Source organism: Cynocephalus volans, chromosome 13, assembly GCF_027409185.1.
Source record: "Cynocephalus volans isolate mCynVol1 chromosome 13, mCynVol1.pri, whole genome shotgun sequence".
In the NCBI taxonomy this organism is placed as follows: domain Eukaryota; kingdom Metazoa; phylum Chordata; class Mammalia; order Dermoptera; family Cynocephalidae; genus Cynocephalus; species Cynocephalus volans.
The window spans coordinates 90,147,923-90,166,656 of record NC_084472.1 but is presented as its reverse complement, the minus strand read 5'-3'; the positions used below and the strand labels follow the sequence as shown (position 1 = coordinate 90,166,656).

General features: G+C 34.9%; 1 protein-coding gene across 1 annotated transcript in view; it reads right to left on the bottom strand.

The window, feature by feature from the left end:
• Positions 1 to 18,734, bottom strand: part of SNX25 (sorting nexin 25) — a 133,049-nt gene that overhangs the window by 97,071 nt on the left and 17,244 nt on the right. Inside the window, exon 2 of the mRNA XM_063077445.1 lies at positions 6,631 to 6,715. Coding sequence (XP_062933515.1) covers positions 6,631 to 6,715 — 85 coding nt within the window. The remainder of the gene's footprint in view (positions 1 to 6,630; positions 6,716 to 18,734) is intronic.

Genomic DNA, 18,734 nt, shown 5'->3' with positions numbered 1-18,734 from the left:
CTGGCTATCCAATGGACAAGGATGACATAGAAAACATTACTTCCTTGGGTGGTGGGTGGGCTGGATTAAATGACCTCTGAAGTCCCTTCTCTGCGAGGCCTTTATATCCTTCTTCTGGACATCTCAATGCCAAGTAACAAGGACGTGATGAGCACTACCTTGCCAATAAAATGCTGCTAATTTGTTCATTTGCAATTCTCTCTCTCTTGCTGTTTTATTAAACTAAGAGTTTGCATGCCACAGAATTTTTAACTAGAAAGCAAACAAATCTGCAGCACAAAATACTTAGAAAATAGAAGCATTTTTCCTTTTCATTAAAATTTAATTTCAAATTATAACAGGAAATTAAGAACAATTATAAGAGACGTAATATCCTTAAAATAAGATCTTGTTCAGTGTGCTAAAGGCTTAATGTGAAGGGCATATTACCTATGTAATGTCCCATCACATTTGTTAACCAGATTACATATGCTAATTAATATAGCTCTAAATACCCTTCTGATAATACATTTATTTTGGTTAAGAATTAATAAAAATAAATATTGGAAAAAAATTGAACTCAGTCATAGAAATATGTGTTAGACACAGGGATATCTCCTATTTATAGCTCATCAGCACCCCTCTTCAAGCTAAGTATCATAAAATTATACATAACTTAAATATAAAAAGTATAAAACAAAGCCACGATTCTAAATACATAACTATAAACTCATTTACACAAGCACACATACGAACAAAATATTTTAAAATATTCCCCTATGGGATAATTCAAGGAGACAAATTCATGATCATAAAATTATTTTCTGGTCTTTATTAAGAAAAAAACATAAGTAATATAATTAACCACAACGAGAAATGAAAGAACACTGCCAGGCAGAGTCTTTCTTCTAAAAGCATAATAACAGCCAACAAAAATTCAGTTGTTATTATCATTCAAATGTATCTATTTTCTAGTACTGTTCTCAAAGAAACAAGCAGGCAAAAGGGAGTCATTGAAGAGTATAAGAGAATGGGATAACATAATTGGACTTTAGTTTTAGTTAGGTTAATATGAAAGAAGCTTGAGAGTGACAAAGTAAAGAAAAACTAGAGGTGAGGAGACAAGTTAAAAGACTACCATGTTAGTCTAGACAATGTGAAGTTAGGTAATATCTACCTATAAATTTTCAGAAGGAGGAATGATTCAAGCAAGGTAAACAGTATAAGAGAGCTACCAGAGAGCTCTTTTCCACCCTTATCTTTTTCCCAGAGCAATACTGATATACAGTTTGCCCTCCCAATGAGTTAGAGTCCCACAGGTCATAAATGTCCACAGCCTGTGGATCTTGGAACAAAGAAATAGTCCAGATTCAACCAGAAACTGGTATAATGATAGAGGACAACAATCATTCCATTCTTCACTTAGATGGCCTTTTGTGGTTTGCAAAGTTTTAAAATGCAATGGCAGGTCATTTTCTGGGAAGATTTGGAGTTAATAGTTGATGTCATTGCTTGATCTATTTATTCACTCAAAAAAAAAGATATACATATTGCATGCCACTGGGTAAAGAGTCATGCTCCAGAGAAAGACCAACTATATTACTTTGCTCTGCATTTTTGACTATTCTTTCTTCTTTATAATTCGATCTGTAAAGACTTAAGACAAATCCTAATTTATACTGAGCTACAACAGAAGCACACTTCAGTGACAAAAAAATCTACACTCAAACATGTGGAACATGTATACATGAGTAGATATACATATGTCTTGTATTTAACTCTGAATAAATGTTTTTTAATTACATATTCTAAAAGCAATAAAATAGATATAAAGATAAAATGGTAACAATGTTATCTAATTTAAGCTAACTTCAGGAGGAAATTTTCAAATAAATATTTCACAAGCATTTCATATCAACTAAACTAAAATTACTGTAGCCTTAACAAATGTACTGTTACTTATGTTTTGTAAACATGCAAAGAGACACTCAATTTTATCAATATTAAGTCTATTACAGCTAATTAATAACATTCTGAATTCTCATTAAGTATACTAGTACCAGTGTTTCGAACTGTAATTAAAATACTCCAGTGATGCAAATTATAATTGCTATGGATTTTCTAAATCCTTATGAAACCTCTTGGCCTTCTTAGCATACATTTCTAGATTCTAATTACCCATAAAATTAAATGACCACATTTCTTAGAAGGTAATTCTAGTTTTGGTTTCTTTCTTGTTGTTGTTTAATAAATACGGCTAAATGCATAAATTTTACTTCTAATAGCCAATTTTCTAGCAGCCAATAACTTTCCTTTTGGTCGATGATACAATGCTAGACTTCTCTGAAAATCATTTTGCTTAAAAAACAGGAAATTTGAACATTAAAATGTGGTTTAAAAAAAATATATATATACTTGGGCCGAGCCCGTGGCGCACTTGGTAGAGTGCTGCGCTGGGAGCGCGGCAACGCTCCCACCGCGGGTTCGGATCCTATATAGGACTGACCGGTGCACTCACTGGCTGAGTGCCGGTCACGAAAAAACGACAAAAAAAAAAAAAAAAATATATATATATATATATATATATACACCAAAGTATAATTAACTAAAGCTCTTATCCAAGGCTTTGGATAACATTTTGCTTTCAAAAGAAATCACTGCACAGAAATTAAGTTGAGAATAATGTGTTGTTTGTTTTTGTAAACTAGGCCTCAGCCCTTATCCTGTCTTCCCGCCCCCCCATAAATACTTCTGAAACAAACTGGCCCATCCAAAACAAACAGGTCCTGTGTAAATACAGAGAAATTTACAAGTCTTCAAAAATCAAAAACACCCATGTTCCTGGCAGCATTGTTCACAACAGCCAAAAGGTGGACACTTGGGCTTCCATCAGTGGAAGAATGGATAAACAATATGTAACATATTCATACAATGGACTATTATTCATCCTTAAAAAGGAAGGAAATCCTGTCACATGCTGCAACATGAATAAAACTTGAGGACATTAAGTAAAATAAGCCAAATACAAAATGACAAATACTATACAATTCTACTTACATGAGGTACTTAGAGGAATCAAACTCATACAAACAGAAAGAATGGTGGTTACTAAGGGCTGGAAGAAGTGCGGAGGACTCACTTAACGGGTACAGGATTTCAGTTTTGCAAGATGAAAAGAGTTCTAGAGATTACACAATGATGTGAATGTACTGAAAACTACTGAACTGTAAACTTAAAATGGTTCAGATGATAGATTTTATATTATGTGTATTTTAACACGAAAATTTTTCTAAAAATTAAGGAGGGAGTTCCAGTTCCAGGGACGGTAGAATGCCTTATATCAGATTAACCTTCCTACAGAAAACAATTAGGAAGTCTGGAAAAAAATATTAAAGCACTATTTGAAGACACTGGAGAGCAACCAAAGTTAGGTCCAAATTAGAGGGGAATCTGGAGGGAATGACACTGGGTAAGATTCATCTTCACATAACTTTTCCCTGAAGGCAATAATATTACTAGAGGAATAAGGCAGTTTGAACTCAGACAGAATGTCTGTCTTTTTTATTTATTTAAGATATCAGAAAACAGACTTAGGAGCTGCCAGAGCAGCCAAAAATAAAGTCAGAAAATACCAAAAAGGATAGAGTCACAAAATCTGGTACAAATTCTCAAACCCATTGCTGACTCTAACTACATGCATGGGGGTAAGATTACAAGGCAACCAGTGGAAAACAATGGCTGGAAGACTGAGATATAAGCAGATACATCAATTAATGGCCACCACAGGGAAACAGTTTGAATTTGGAGTCTCACTAAGTTAAAGGAGTGACCATAGGCTAGCCATTGAAATTATGGAAGGGCCATGAACTGAATGAGTTGAGCCTATGTCCCAGGAATGAGGGATTCACCTTAGACTAAGGACAAAATCCAAACAGACCCACCCTAAAAAAATGTATAAAACCAAGTATCTTCCAGGCAATTACATACTAAAACAAAAACCAACACTCTTCAGAGCAAGGTACCATATCTAGAATGTCTAAAAAAAGTAGTATACACATTGTTCAGTATACAATTGAAAATAACTACGCATGAGAAGAAACCCAAAAAAGTGACACAATCAAGAGAAAAAGCAATCAGTAAAAACCAATCCCAAGATGGTTCAGGTGTTAGAATTAGCATACAAGGACTTGAAAGCAGCTATTAAAAGTATGTGCAAGGAATTAAACACAGAAACAGTCATAATAAGTGACAGATGGGAAAATCTCAGCAGAAAAGCAAAATCTTAAAAAGAACCTAATAAAAATTCTAAACATGAAAAGTAAATATTTGAAATAAAATTCACTTAATTACAAAATGTACTTAACTACAAAATGAAGATGACAGAAAAAAAGATCAGTGAACTTGAAGACAGATGAATAAAAATTATCCTATCATAAGAACACAGAGAAAAAAGAATTGGTAAGTTGGACTTCATCAAAATTAAAAAATTTCTGCCAAAGACACTATTAAGAAAATAAAAGGCAATTCATAAACTATGAGAAAATATTCTCTATACCTATAACTAACAAAAATAAATAAATCCAGAGTATATTTTTTAAACTACAAATAAATCATAGTAAGTTTAGAAAAGAAAAACTTGAACAGACATCACAAATAAAGATAAGAAAATGGTCAATAACACATGAAAAGATGTTCAACATGACTGTCAACAGGGATATGCAACCTAAGACCACAATAAGGTACTATTTCACATTCATCAGAATAGCTAAAATAGAAAGAGTGACAACCTCAAATGCTGGTGATAACACGGAACAAATGAAACTCTGATCACTGGCAGGAGTCTAAGGAGATATAAGCACTTTTGAATACAGTTTAACAATTTCTTCTATCCTAAGACCCAGCAATTCTATTCCTAGGTATTTCTCCAAGAGAAATGAAAACATATGTCCACAGAAATATTTGTTTATAGAAACTTTATTCACTAAGTTTCCAAAATTAGAAACAACTCAAATGTCCAATAGGAGAAAAGATAAATATATTGTGATATAGTTGTATCAGTATAATGGAATACTACCCATCAATAACAGAATAAAGTCACATACACAATATGGATGAATATAAGAAATATTATGATGAGTGAAAGAAGTCAGTTACAAAAGAGTACACACTGTATGATTGATTCCATTTCCATAAAGTTCAAGAACAGCAAAACTAATTTACAGTGATAGAATTCAAACAATGAAGGGTAGGTTTTGATCAAAGAGGGCCATGAGGCAACTTTTCTGGGATGATAGAAATGTTCTTTACTTTGATTGGGGTGGTGGTTACTTGGTTACATGCAATTATGAAAATTTCTGAATTGTATACAAGATCATACTTTGTACATTTCAAAGTATGTAAACTTTGCCTCAGTAAAAGCAATTAAGGATAAATACTCTTTAAAACCATGATTTTGACATTATGGACAATAAAAGTCAAATTTTAAATCCAGTAAGTTTTATAAAAGTCATTGTACTCTACTAATAGAAATATTTTTAAAGTTTATAGTCCCCCAAGTTCTAAACTTCTATAAATCGACACAATTTCAAACTGTTTCTGTACCTACGTAGTACACATCTTCAAATTTTAATATGATGATTTTTGTGAACTACAAGTAAAACATACTTGCTATTATATATGCATCGCTTACTCAGTTCTCTCTTATCTTCACGTCTAACACCATGTATTCACCAGAATAACTCAGATTTTTTATTCTGTACAATAACTGAAACTGTCAATGTTTTTTAGAAGTTTGATCTGAAAAATATCTTTTTAAACCTTAATTTGATCTTCAAAATATATTACCTCTGTAAACTTCATTTTTTTTTTCTTTGACCGGTAAGGGGATCATAACCCTTGGCTTGGTGCTGTCTACACCATGCTCAGCCAGTGAGCACACCGGCCATCCCTATATGGGATCCGAACCCGTGGCCTCGGCGCTACCAGCACTGCGCTCACCCGAGTGAGCCACGGGGTGGGCCCTTAAACTTCAATTTTTACAATTACACTTATTTATTCCCACTTTCAGACACACCAGGGTATTTCAAAGTTTGTGAAAAAAATGGAATTAAAAGACAATATGAATCTTCCCTTAAACATTTTGAAGACCCCTCACATAACCACATTATACTTTCCACAATCTCCCCTCTAGCCTTCTTCAATACAAGCTTCACTTACATGTTCTTCATTCTTCTGTCAGACAGACTGCTATCACTTAATTTGGTTAATTAGTTTGTCCACAAGTGAGCCTGAGTCCATTTATACCCAACACACCTTCTCTAGGTTGTATCTAGAAGAAGAAAATATTTCCTGATACCTATTTCAGGGAACAGAGAGCAGATTCGTGTTTCATATGGAAGAACTAGCTCCAGGTAGCTAGCTTCATGTGACACACAAATTCCTACTCAATAAATGTTTAAGTCCCTTGCATTCAACCAAAACATGAGTGTATGTACACTATTTAGTCATCAAATACAAACTCAAGAAGAAAAAAATTCCTAATGTTATATGCAGACAAACAGGACAGATAAATCTGCTAGAGATTATTATTTTCCTTTTAGAACACAATGAATTGCTTTACATGGTAATTATATACTCTCATTTAATCCTTACCTTCTTTCAGAGCTTTATCCATATTATGAGAAATTACTGCCCTTCTAGACTGAACTGACTCATGTGAGTTTCCACACACAGGACTCTGAAATGTAAGGGGAAAGAAAGATATAGATTACCGAATGAAAAAAATCACATATAAAAATAAAAGCAAAGGTATAAAATGCTATTCAAACAAGCAAAAGCTTGTTTGACAAGGCTTAACAAATTATAAAGTTATTCTGGAAAAGTAAATAAATGTTCCAGTTTAGTTAAATTTTTGAAAAAAATTATTAAGGAAGGATTTTCCATACCAGATATCAAAACAGTATGATGAGAGTGTAGGAATAAACAAATCAACAGATCAGTAGAAAATACAAAAATAGATGCATCTATATATGGGAATTAAGAACACAAAGAATTCGAAATCAATAAGGAAAAAACATACACTATTGAATTAATGATATTGGTATAATTTGATAGTCATATGGGGAAAAAAGTTGTCTTATACTTTATATAACTCCAAATTGATGAAAAACCTAAATTTTTTTTTAACTAAAAAAGTATTATAAGGATTATAATACTAAAAAGGTATTATAAGGATTATAAGGATTTGATACTAAAAAAGTATTACAAGGAAATAAGGGAGAAGGCCTTCCTCAAATAAGACACAAAATTCAAAAGTTATAAAGGGGGGAAAATAACAAATATGATTATTTAAAATAGAAAATTCCTGTTTGACAAAAAATGCTATAAACAAAATATAAATGATAGACTAGGAGACAATATCTGCAACATATGTAACAAAGAACAATATTCAATATATACAGAGCTCCTAAAACAAGAAAAATAACTCGAAAGAAAGCCAAAGAAAGAAATTGAGAGGGCAATCAAAAAAGACAAACAAGGGACCAATAAATATATGAAAAAAATATACAACCTTTTTATTAGAGTAATGCAAATTAGATCAATGACATACCATCAGACAGCCAAAGCAGGGGAAAGACTCACATTATCTCATGTTGACAAGGCTACAGGGAAATGGTTGTTTTCATATATTGTTGGGAGTAATGTCTATTTCTAAAAGCTGTTAAGAAGGCAACTTAGCCACATATATCAAAATTTTAAATAAACCATCTTTTGATTCAGCAATTCCACTTAGGTGTCTTGCTAACAGAAATATTTGCACATGTGCAAAAAAAAAGTATATGTGTAAGGAATTTCACTGCTATATTAATGATAAGGGCAAAAATTTGGAAATAACCCAAGTGTATATCAATAGTCAAAGAGTTAAATCATGGCACACCATTAAATAGAATGCTTTAGGGATACACATATACCTTCATGGGAAATTTCATGATGGGAAGATGTGTGGAAGCACAAACACCAAACTGTTAGAAGTGGTTAATTACAGGCAGGAGCAAGAAATTTTAACTTCTTACCCTACGTATGTCTGTATAATAACAGCAGCAATCAATGTTTAAAAAATAAATAAATAAATTGTATAAAGATACAGTTTGACTTTTTTTAAAAAACGGAGAAACTATGAATTAAAACTCTACTAGCTGGCTGGTAAGAGTAAATTAAAGAGGAAATTATTTTTAATTAATCACATACCAAAGTGATCAAAAGCATATAAATGTAATTGGGGCCTCCTCTCTGGTTTGGGAGGAAAAATCTAAGAAATTGTAGAGCATTTTTTGTGTGTGTGCATGAGAAACCTAAGTGCTTAGCCAGCATTACCGTATCACTAAGGAAATCTAAACGGCTAGTATCACCCTCATCTAACACACAAGCAGCATGAGAAAATCACTTATTCTCAAGCAGACCACATCAACACAGCTACAATCTATCCCATGACCCTGGGCCACCCACTCGGGAGTATAGAATTTCCAACCCTAGGCTTAGTGTCACGATACGCATGGGTCAAGTGCCAAGAGTGTCATCCTGTTCCTGCTCATTGTTATTAAAAACAAACAAAAGGCCATAGCTTTCAGATTTCTTAGTAGAAATACTTCTAAAAAATCTTAAGATGTATGTGTTGCATCTATGAGAGAAAACACATTTCTTTAGGCTACTGTTAAATAAACTTTATAGGAAACTATTGGTTTGGACTGAGCTCCTGTACTAGGTCCAACAGACCAAACCAAAACGGAGTCATTTGTGCTAAAGTTCCACACTATTAAGCCCAACTATAAGTTGTTTATCTGACCTACAGAGAAATCAGAAGAGAGAGAGATAATAGCCAAATCCTCACACAGTCCAGCTTTAGCTGGCATGATAAGGAAGTTCCTCCTGCTTTAACTTCGAAATGACCAATCTGTGTTTTGTTCTGTTTTTGCTTTCTTCAGCCCTTTTCTGGCTATAAAATCAGGCTTCCTCTGCCTGGCTCATCGGAACACTCATTCTATTTTATAGAATGAGGAGTTGCCCGATTCTAGAATCGCAAATAAAAGCCAATTAAAATCTTTAAATTTGTTGTAACTTTGTTTTTTGACACCACAAATTAACATATAACATTCAATACTTTCCCAAGAAATTTTTTAAAAACTTAATCATATACAGACAAAGCTATTTAATGCATAAAAGAAAAAAGTGTATTCTCAACCATTTAAAACTATTTTCTAGTCCCTGGGTAGATCACTATCAAAATAAATGGTCAGTAGATTTTACTGTAATTTAAAATTTTTTATTTAGTTCGTGAAAGAAAAAAACTGAGGAAATGAAGAAATTTTAAAATTCTAGTGCTTTTTAAACATCAGACAAATATCTAAAGAACTTCTGAATTTTGGGGATAAACTTTGAATTAAATATTTTCAGAAGGCTATACTGATACATAATTTTAACCACAACTTCTCAAGGCTTTGGCAAATAATCTGGTTATAGTTTCCCAAATATAGATATGGTAGTTTTAATGAATATTACTGATTGGATTATAAAACCAAAGACAAACAAAACTTATTTGAGAAGTTCCTGAATTGGGGGTTTTAAAATGCAAACTTTTAAAACTGTCTTTAAGGGCTGAGAGAAAAACAGGTATGAATGTGACTGACAGGCAGCACATGCATATTAAAAGCATATTCTGTGCCTATGAGTCTATATTTACAAATTCCTTCAAAATTTTTTCCTTCAAAATTCCTTCTAATTTTTTAATTCTTACTTTTTACTTTTTTTGTCTCCCTCCTTATAGATCTACTACCTCTCGTCATGTGTCTACATATTTCTTTTAGCTCTCCACTTCATATTTAGATATATGAATATATATGTTAATTATATATATTAATACATAAATATATGTTTGTCACTACTGACTATATCTGAATAAGACCTTTGGTCTCTAATTTAAAAAGCTTGAGACAAAACAGCTAGATAGGAAAAATAAGTTCTAGTGGTATACAGTCGAGCTGCCATCTACTATTAACAGTAATTTACTGTACGTTATTAAACAGCTAGAAGAGAACAGATCAAATGTTCTTATCACAAAGAAATGATTAAATTTTACAATGATAAATATGCTAATTAGCCTGATTTGTTCATCACACATTGTACTGAAATATAACTCTGTATCCCACAAATACGTATAATCAATACAAATAAATAGCTTGAGATAGAAAGTAGAATGGTGGTTGGCAGGGGCTGGTGGAGAGGGGAACAGGGAGTTGCTGTTTAATGAGTGTAGAATTTCAGTTTTACAAGATGAAAAGAGTTAGGGAGATAGATGGTGGTAATGGTTGCACAGCATTATGAATGTATCTATACCACTAAACTGTATGCTTAAAAATAGTTAAGATGGTAAAATTTATGTTGAGTATTTTACTACAATAAAAAAAACTGGAGGCAAAGGAAGCTTATGAGAATAATGTTTTCTATTTTGGCTCTTTAAGCTAAAGCCCTATCATTTTCTCAATCTGATTTTCCAATCTAGTTCTGGATTTTCCCTACCCTACCCCCTAGGAGACACTGGCCCTTATTAGAAAGAAAAAAAATTCTTCATCCTTATCCCATTCGCACTGCCTGATGGAGAGTCTCTATAGGAGAACAGGGAAGATAAAAAAGAAAACACGATGGGACAAAAATAACTGGGGTACTATGCATGGAAATTCCTTTAAGGATTTTTTATGTAGCCAGAATCTGGTAGTGTAAATGAGTATAAGTTAGCCACTACACACCCTATTTCTTTCAGTTCATTAAGGATAGAATTTACTAATCATTTTCCCACGGTGGAATTTCAGGAGGGAAGGAAGGAAGGTAACTAGAACTGAAACAAATGCAAAATGTGGATAAATTCCTGTGGTTCTGGGGACGACTGAATAAGTCTTCATTCTCTTATTTATAGGGTTTTTTGTGGGGGGAAGGGGAGACAACTCCACAAGGCAGGCTTCCCTAAAGACTTGTTCTTTAAGGCAAATGCTAATTTCCTCCATCTGCACTGGCATAGGCCTCCTTCCTCAGGTAAAGCCTACCTCTTCCTGACAACCACTTTCCTAAAATGACAGTTTTAGGAAAAGTGAAAGAAAAATATGTGTACTTTTCCCATTGTCACAAAGAATAAGTGACAGGAATCTTCAATATCCTAGTACAGAAATGAAGATTTCAAATGCAGTCTGACCACTCTGCTCTGCTTTAAGGTTTTAGAACCCACATCACAATATTAACTCATAAAAGCTTTTGGTGAAACAGACCACTGTAATGTATAAAATACACCTTATTTTTTATTTAATTAAAAATAAAGCCTGTCTTCCTTTTAAGATTTTAAACCTAGCCTAAAACCAACTTTAACTACTTGGTGAGTTCTCTGGAGAGAGAAATGAGAGGTCTCAACATATAATTGATCATTTTAAAAATGAGCAATTTAAAAATGTTTTTCAAAGGCAAGGCTAAAACTGAAAGCTTTTCTCTAATATATGGAACTAGATCCTCAGCATCAAGAAGAGCACACTCTTTCCTAAATACATATCAGCTTTCTGTTTACTCCTGAATATCAGCTTTTAGACTACAGCCATAATACACTCAAATTGCTTTTACGTCAAGTCTAAAGACACCCTCTCATGAGGAAACAACATGCAGAGAGAAGCCATGCAGAGAAACCTGGGTACTCTGATACCAGTAGCGACCAAACAACCAGGAACTATCTGGAATCCAGCCAATACACTTCATTGTCCATTGTTTTTAAGTATGACACTGCTGTGTTGCTTCCTGTAGGAGCTAGAACAGCCAATCCATAACTTACAATTTCCTCTCATGCCTATTACCTGGTCTACTCAAATAAACAAGTGTCTCTTCCCTTCTTTATATACATACATATTTTTAATGTATTTTGATTTTGAAAAGAAAAACAGTTGCACAGAGTCCAAGGGGTGATGAGTGTAATTTCCTGTAAAGCTACTGAAATCGTGATTTATCTTACAAAAACAAACACAAACCCCCAATAATCATCCTTAACCACATGGAACTATCACATGGCTGAGCCTTTCCACCTACTCTCAGCATGTGACAATCTACTGGGATCTCATGACTAACATTCCAATTCTTAAACTATGTTGTGCTCAAAACCACGGCTCCTTTCAAAATAATCATTTCTGCCTTAGCTTCAAAAAATCATTTATTCAAAACCAAAGAAATAAAAGAACCATGCATATCCCTCCTCAGAAGGATAGGAAGGGAATAAAAACTTGAAAGGCCACCTAATTTGACTAAGATTCTGACAAAAGATCATGACATGATCCTCACTCATAAATGGGAGGTAAGAGAGAAAGGAAGGAAGGAAAGACAGACCACAGTGGTGTGTTAGACTTGCAGAGGGACAGAGCATACCTAGGATTGCACAGTTGGGTAGGAGAAGCTGGGAGAGGGAGGAAGGTCTGGGATTAATTGGGTGGGGGATGTTTGGAAAACAGAATAATTTGGTCAGGCTCCCCTTGCCTCGGAGCTGGTTCGGTAAACATTGTGTGTGTGAGTGAAGTGAATGCGCCCGCACTGCACCGCTTTGGCTGGTTTTTACTGCCTCAGGCGCCCACCCTGCGCAGGACCATGTGGCCGGTTACCTACCTCATAGACCTGCGTGAAGGGGTCTGGTGACCCAGCCTGGCGTGCAGGGTTCTAGTGACCCAGTCTGGCGTGTGAAGGGTTTGTGACCCAGTCCGTGAATGGGCTTGAGGGGTCTGGCAGCTCCAGACCCAGCCCTAGCTCAACCATCGGTCCAGTCAGTGCAGGATTACCGGCAGGTAAAAGAGCTGCGACAACTAGCGTGGTCACCTAGCTTTACAATTGGTGTCACGACAGGATTAAGAGCTAGACAATTGGCGCTGTGAGCAGGATTCCAGACATTAGCCTTGCTGTAGCCAGACAGGGGACATGGGGAATAATTGCAATTTGTAGTAATGAGCATATTGATGGTATTGATCTGGCCATTACATCTTTGGCAGAAGTGGTGACGGTCAACTTTGTACTACATGAATATTCATAACCAATTAAAAAAAAAAACATGATGAGCAATAAAAAGCATTCCCAACATGAAAGCTGAGCAGTTGCATTAAAGAGCTATGGGACGGGCCCAGCCCGTGGCGCACTTGGTAGCGTGCTGCGCTAGCACGCGGGTTTGGATCCTATATAGGAATGGCCGGTGCACTCACTGACTGAGTGCCGGTCACGAAAAAGACAAAAACAAACAAACAAACAAACAAAAAAAAAAAAAAAAAGAGCTATGGGACGAAAAGCAGGGTAGAGAGAACACAGGCTCCAAAGTTAAACAAGCCCGGGCTCTGCCATTTACTAATGGTGGATCCCTGACCCAGCGACTTCCCTTTCTAGTTTGCTTGTTAAGTGGGTTAATTATACCTCAGGGAATTAAATAAAATATTGTAACTAATATCAGGAGTCCAAAAAAAGAAAAAAGACAACTCGCAAAGACTATAAATGAGAGAAGGGGGTTGTGACTGCCACACTGCTACGTGTCCTGATTTTTTCCCCCCCAAAAAACAAGGAAATCAAGAATTCTAAATCATATCTTCAACAAATTCAATGTTATTACAAACACTGCAGGCTCACGCTTTTTGGGTCAAACTGCGAGCCACATTCAACTCATGGGTGTCTAGTCTACAATTGCTTGCTCACATAAAGCTTGCTCACAAATTGCCTGGCATTCTGTAGCAAAGAATAGCTATTCTCACTAATGAAACTTAAAATGTTACCAACTTTAAACAAATTGAAAATTGGTTAATCGGTTGGCTGGATGACTGCTTGGTCTTCTGAAGAGACAGGAATAACAGAAATAAAAGCAAGAAAAAAATGAAAGTAAGAAGAAAGGTTGAAAAGTTAAACAACCAGAGTAAGACACAATAGTGAGACAGAATAGCGCTAGGCCTGTGAACCAAACTGACTCCATTTTCCCTGCAGAGAACACTTTGTTACTTTTCAATTCCTCAGACATGAGACCCCCAGGGCACAAGATTACCCCATTGCCCCGCCCTGATAAAACAAACTGAGATAAGAGGGGAGCAGATGTTCACTGAGTAGCAAAACCCCTCTCCAAGGCTTGTTTCCCCATAATTGCAAAAATTAAGTTACAGATTAACCTTAAGACCCCTTTAGGAATTCCTGCCTAGGCACAAAGCTTCAAGATGACTGTTACAATGACCCTTCTGGGGGGATGATAATGATAATGAACACCACCACCATCTTGGACGTACTAAGCTGGTACAAGGACGAAAGTCCTGAGCATACGCCCATGATGCAACCAGGAAGGATGGAAGGGGCCACTCCAGAGGTGCAGAATGCTGATGCTGTCCTGCACCCCTTAACTCCTTTCCCTATAAAGGACCCTGAACAGCTTCCCTCAGGGGGCTACCTTCTCTGTAGCTACCCCCCTTATGCATAAGTCTATCTCCTCTTTTAATGAAGCATTGCTTGCATTACTGCTGGGTACATTATTCATTTCTGTGACTTTGGGACAAGAACCTAATTCAGTAACAATAGAACATATTCTTGAAATAGTTTTCTCTGCTTTACAGAGGGGAAAGTACACATTTCCTGGAGATGTTCTATTGTGTATGTGCCTTTACACGTCCTATTACTGGTAAAGTACTGTAAATAACCAAACAAAACCTGGTTTGACAGAAGCCAGTTTCCTTGGATTGTGCTTTATTATGCTTAATCACGACCTAAAGATATCTTGTTTTCCTTATCAATAAAAGAAAACTGTTAAACACATATACTGAGAGGTTATCATTTAGGGAAACTGTATTGATAGAAAGTGGTGGTATTTGTGTCTCTTTTTTCCCTTTTCAAGCATAATTTCTATTTGAGATATAAGAAATATTATTTCCAATTACATAAACAGCAGAGATACATTCTACTATATATTATAGATGTAAAGAATTAAATTGACCCATAATACCATAATCCAGATATGATCACTACTGACATTATGGTGTATTTATTTCTAGTGGGTGACTCCAACTCTTACTATGTAACCTTGGGTAAGTTACTTTTCTGTGCCTCAGTTTCCTTATCTGTAAAACAGGATAATAATAGTACCTACCTCTTAAGATTGATGTGATATTAACTGAGTTAACACATATGAAGCACTTACAACAATGTCTGACAACGCATTAATAATTATAAGTTATTATTGGTACCTTTTCCATTTGTATACTTTTAAAAAGAAATTGGGATCATAGTACACGTGCAATTCTGTATCTGGCTTTTTACACTTAATATTATATCATGAGCATCTTCTATGTAATAAAAGACTCACAATATAATGTTTTGAGTCTCTTATTCTATATTCAGTTTGTCTCTACCTTTTTTCCCTATTTTAAATGAAAATATTTTCATTTCTATGATATTGATCTAAATATGATAGCACCAAAAGTATTCTAAAAGATACGATAAGTGTCTATGAACTATACTTTTGGATTTGGACTCTGACTTCATTCAAAGGATTAAATGCCTCAAGAATTTTCTTGTGCTTCATGGGGGGGGGTCTTCTATCAGCTGAGAAAAAACTGAAGTAATAAAGTGAGGAGAGGGGACTCTGAGCTTTTATAGCTTTGAAGCACAAACTATGCATAGATGAACCGAAAAAATCCCTTTCCAGCCTTTTCGATCAACCACATACCTGGAAAGCTCAGGTACTCTCTGCAGGGTACCTCCAGACACAGAAATGAGTAATGGACACAAGAAGCAGTGTGAAGGGGCAAATCATGGCCTTCTCTACCCTGAGGGATACTTAGACAGTAAAGTAAAGACAACTCAGCCTCCAGAAATATAAATCCATATCATGATTTTACCTAAAATGAACTTGCAAAGAGATGAACGGTAGATTAGATCGTAGGTATCTTCTGTAGCTTATTACACCATTTATCAAAGTATGTGCTGTGTTCAGGCTAAAGGCCAACCCTGCCTGAATGCATCAAATGTGAATCAAGGTTCTGTTTATATTTTCAGAATGAAAGATAAACATCTGTTAAGATAGATCCTAGATTAGATCCTACAAAAGAATATGAAATCAGTTACATCTTTTCTCCGAACAAATATGAAATTCAAATGTGCCTCATGCTGGGACACAATCCCCCTTATTATTACTATGACAAAAGCATATGGGGGGTAAGAATTGGTAAAGGGCTGAGAAAAACAATTACATTGTATACTGTTGAATATACTAATTATACTGATTTGAGCATCACATATTGCATACAGGTATTGATATTCAACTTTGTACCCCACAGACAAGTACAATCAACTATGTTACAATAAAAAATAAAATAAAGCACATGACATCACAATGTTAATTTCCTTCCCAAAGAATGATTATTGATACATGGATTGGTATTATGACCTCTCATGCTTTCAGATTTTATTGTCACAGATTCCTTTAGTAATGTTTCTTGGTAATCAGCTTTCTAAAGAAAGATGAATATTAACACAAAAGCAAAATCTCTACTAACTGATCGACAGAGGTAGATTTTGCGGTATGTTAATATTTAGGATTGTTTTTGCATTCAGCTGGAAAAATTAGTCTTATGGGGAGAAAAAAGTGTTTTACTTTTAATATCAAAGATTCGAATCTGATGATCCTTAGACAACACATTGGACTTGATTACAAAAGAAATTTAAGTATATTTCAAATCAAACGCAGATTTGGAAACTGAAATCATAACATGCACTTGGAAATACAGAGGCAAACAGCAATTTGCCTAAACTGGCAAGTATTAGAACAGTTACTGGGGCTGGAGAAAAAGAACAAAGAAAAGCAAATTGGCTCAAGAAAAGGTAACCAAATACTCTTAACTTTTTGCATTCCTGAGAAGATGTGTGTGATAAAAATCCTGTAACCATTTTATCACTGGCTTCCTATTGTAATTTTGAGTTAAGAAAATTATAAGTTTCTATGATATGAATCACACTTCTATCAATTAACTCAATCATCTAACATTTACTGAGGACTCATTCTATGTGCCTGACACTTAGTTGAGTACTAGAGAGACAATAAATAAATTACATTCTCTGTGCTCAAGGGGCTTAATCTATTCTTTATGGAAGTCCATAATTGAGTAACTAATGAACTGTACTACTGTGGGAGGCTAGGCTTAGGAATTCTAATATTCTTCCTATTCTGGTATCCTCTCTACATTTCACTCTTCAGCCCAGGTAATGGAAGAAAAATTACTCAAATACACAATCAATCCATAAGAATTTTGAAGTTCATACATACTGAAGTATATCACAAAAATTCTCATTTCATAAGGTTCTCACTGATATCACTGAACATAAACGATGAAGGAACCATAGTACTTGTGCCTGCTTCAAAGCTTCCATGCAACTCAACCAGATGAGTCACAAAGAATAGCTTTTTTTAATAAAGATCTTTAGTAATGAAAGCAGTCATTGTTTTGTGTTCCATTACTGTCCTAGAACACCATATTATCATTTTCTTAATTAATTTGAATGGCTTTTAAACAAAAAGTGATGATAAAATATTTGGTACCTATTTGGAAAAATATTACATTGGTAATATAATTCAGTAATTTGAGGTGAAAAGCTGAGCTCCACAGAATGGCCCAGATAACACACATGTATAAGCTACTGGGATGTGTGAGATGAATTATTGTCAAAAAAATACTAATGGCATAAAACTAAAAATACAATTTGACTGAATCTACTCAAAGAGGCTGACTTTTATATCCCTCCTAACTAGTGAGTAAAACTTATCTATCCCAGCCTAGATCTCGATCATAGAAAATTATTTCTTTTATTTCTATATAAAATGAACGAGTTTAAATGTACCACTATGAAAAGCTATGCATGTGTGGGGGCAGGAGATATATAGGATATTTCTGAACCTTTGTCTCATTTTTGCTATGAACTTAAAATTGCTCTAAAAAATAAAGCCTATTAAAAAAAAAAAAAAGGGTATAGGGTAGGCTATATATAGTTTGTGACCCCTGCTTTCAAGAATACAAAATGAGTAAGACTCAGAATTCATACAATGAAGGACAAAACTAAAAAAATAAATTAAATAAATGTGTTTGAATTCAAATAAAACCTCCCCCTTAAAAGAAACATGTTACTAAGACAGGCCTCTGTGCAGTAGCCATTCTACCTGTAAGTAGAGAGGACTGACAAATGCATACTTGTACATGTGAGTAAACATATGTGAATATTAAATACGACTCAGTGTCCTTGTTGAAAGGAAGCCCCTATTCATAACTTGAAAACACTGTAAATCAGTTTTCAAGAATCACTTGGGGAATGTGTTCCAATGCAGATTTCTAAACCCTTTTCTCTAAGATTCTTAATTCAGAAAGTTACTTGTCTTTGGAATAAGTACAGTATTTTTAAGAAGAATTCCTAAATTATTTTTCTAACCCTTAGACCACACTTTGAGAAATAGTGCTAAGTGGTCCTAATAACAAAAATTATAATTCTGAGGATGGGAGGGGTGGGGAGAGAAATGTTTTATTAGGAAAATCAGAAAGAGTTAATTTATTGGAAGAGTACAGCAGACCGGCCTGTGGCTCACTCGGTGGTGCGGTGCTGATAACACCAAGGCCACAGGTTCGGATCCTATATAGGGATGGCCGGTTTGCTCACTGGCTGAGCGTGGTGCTGACAACACCAAGCCA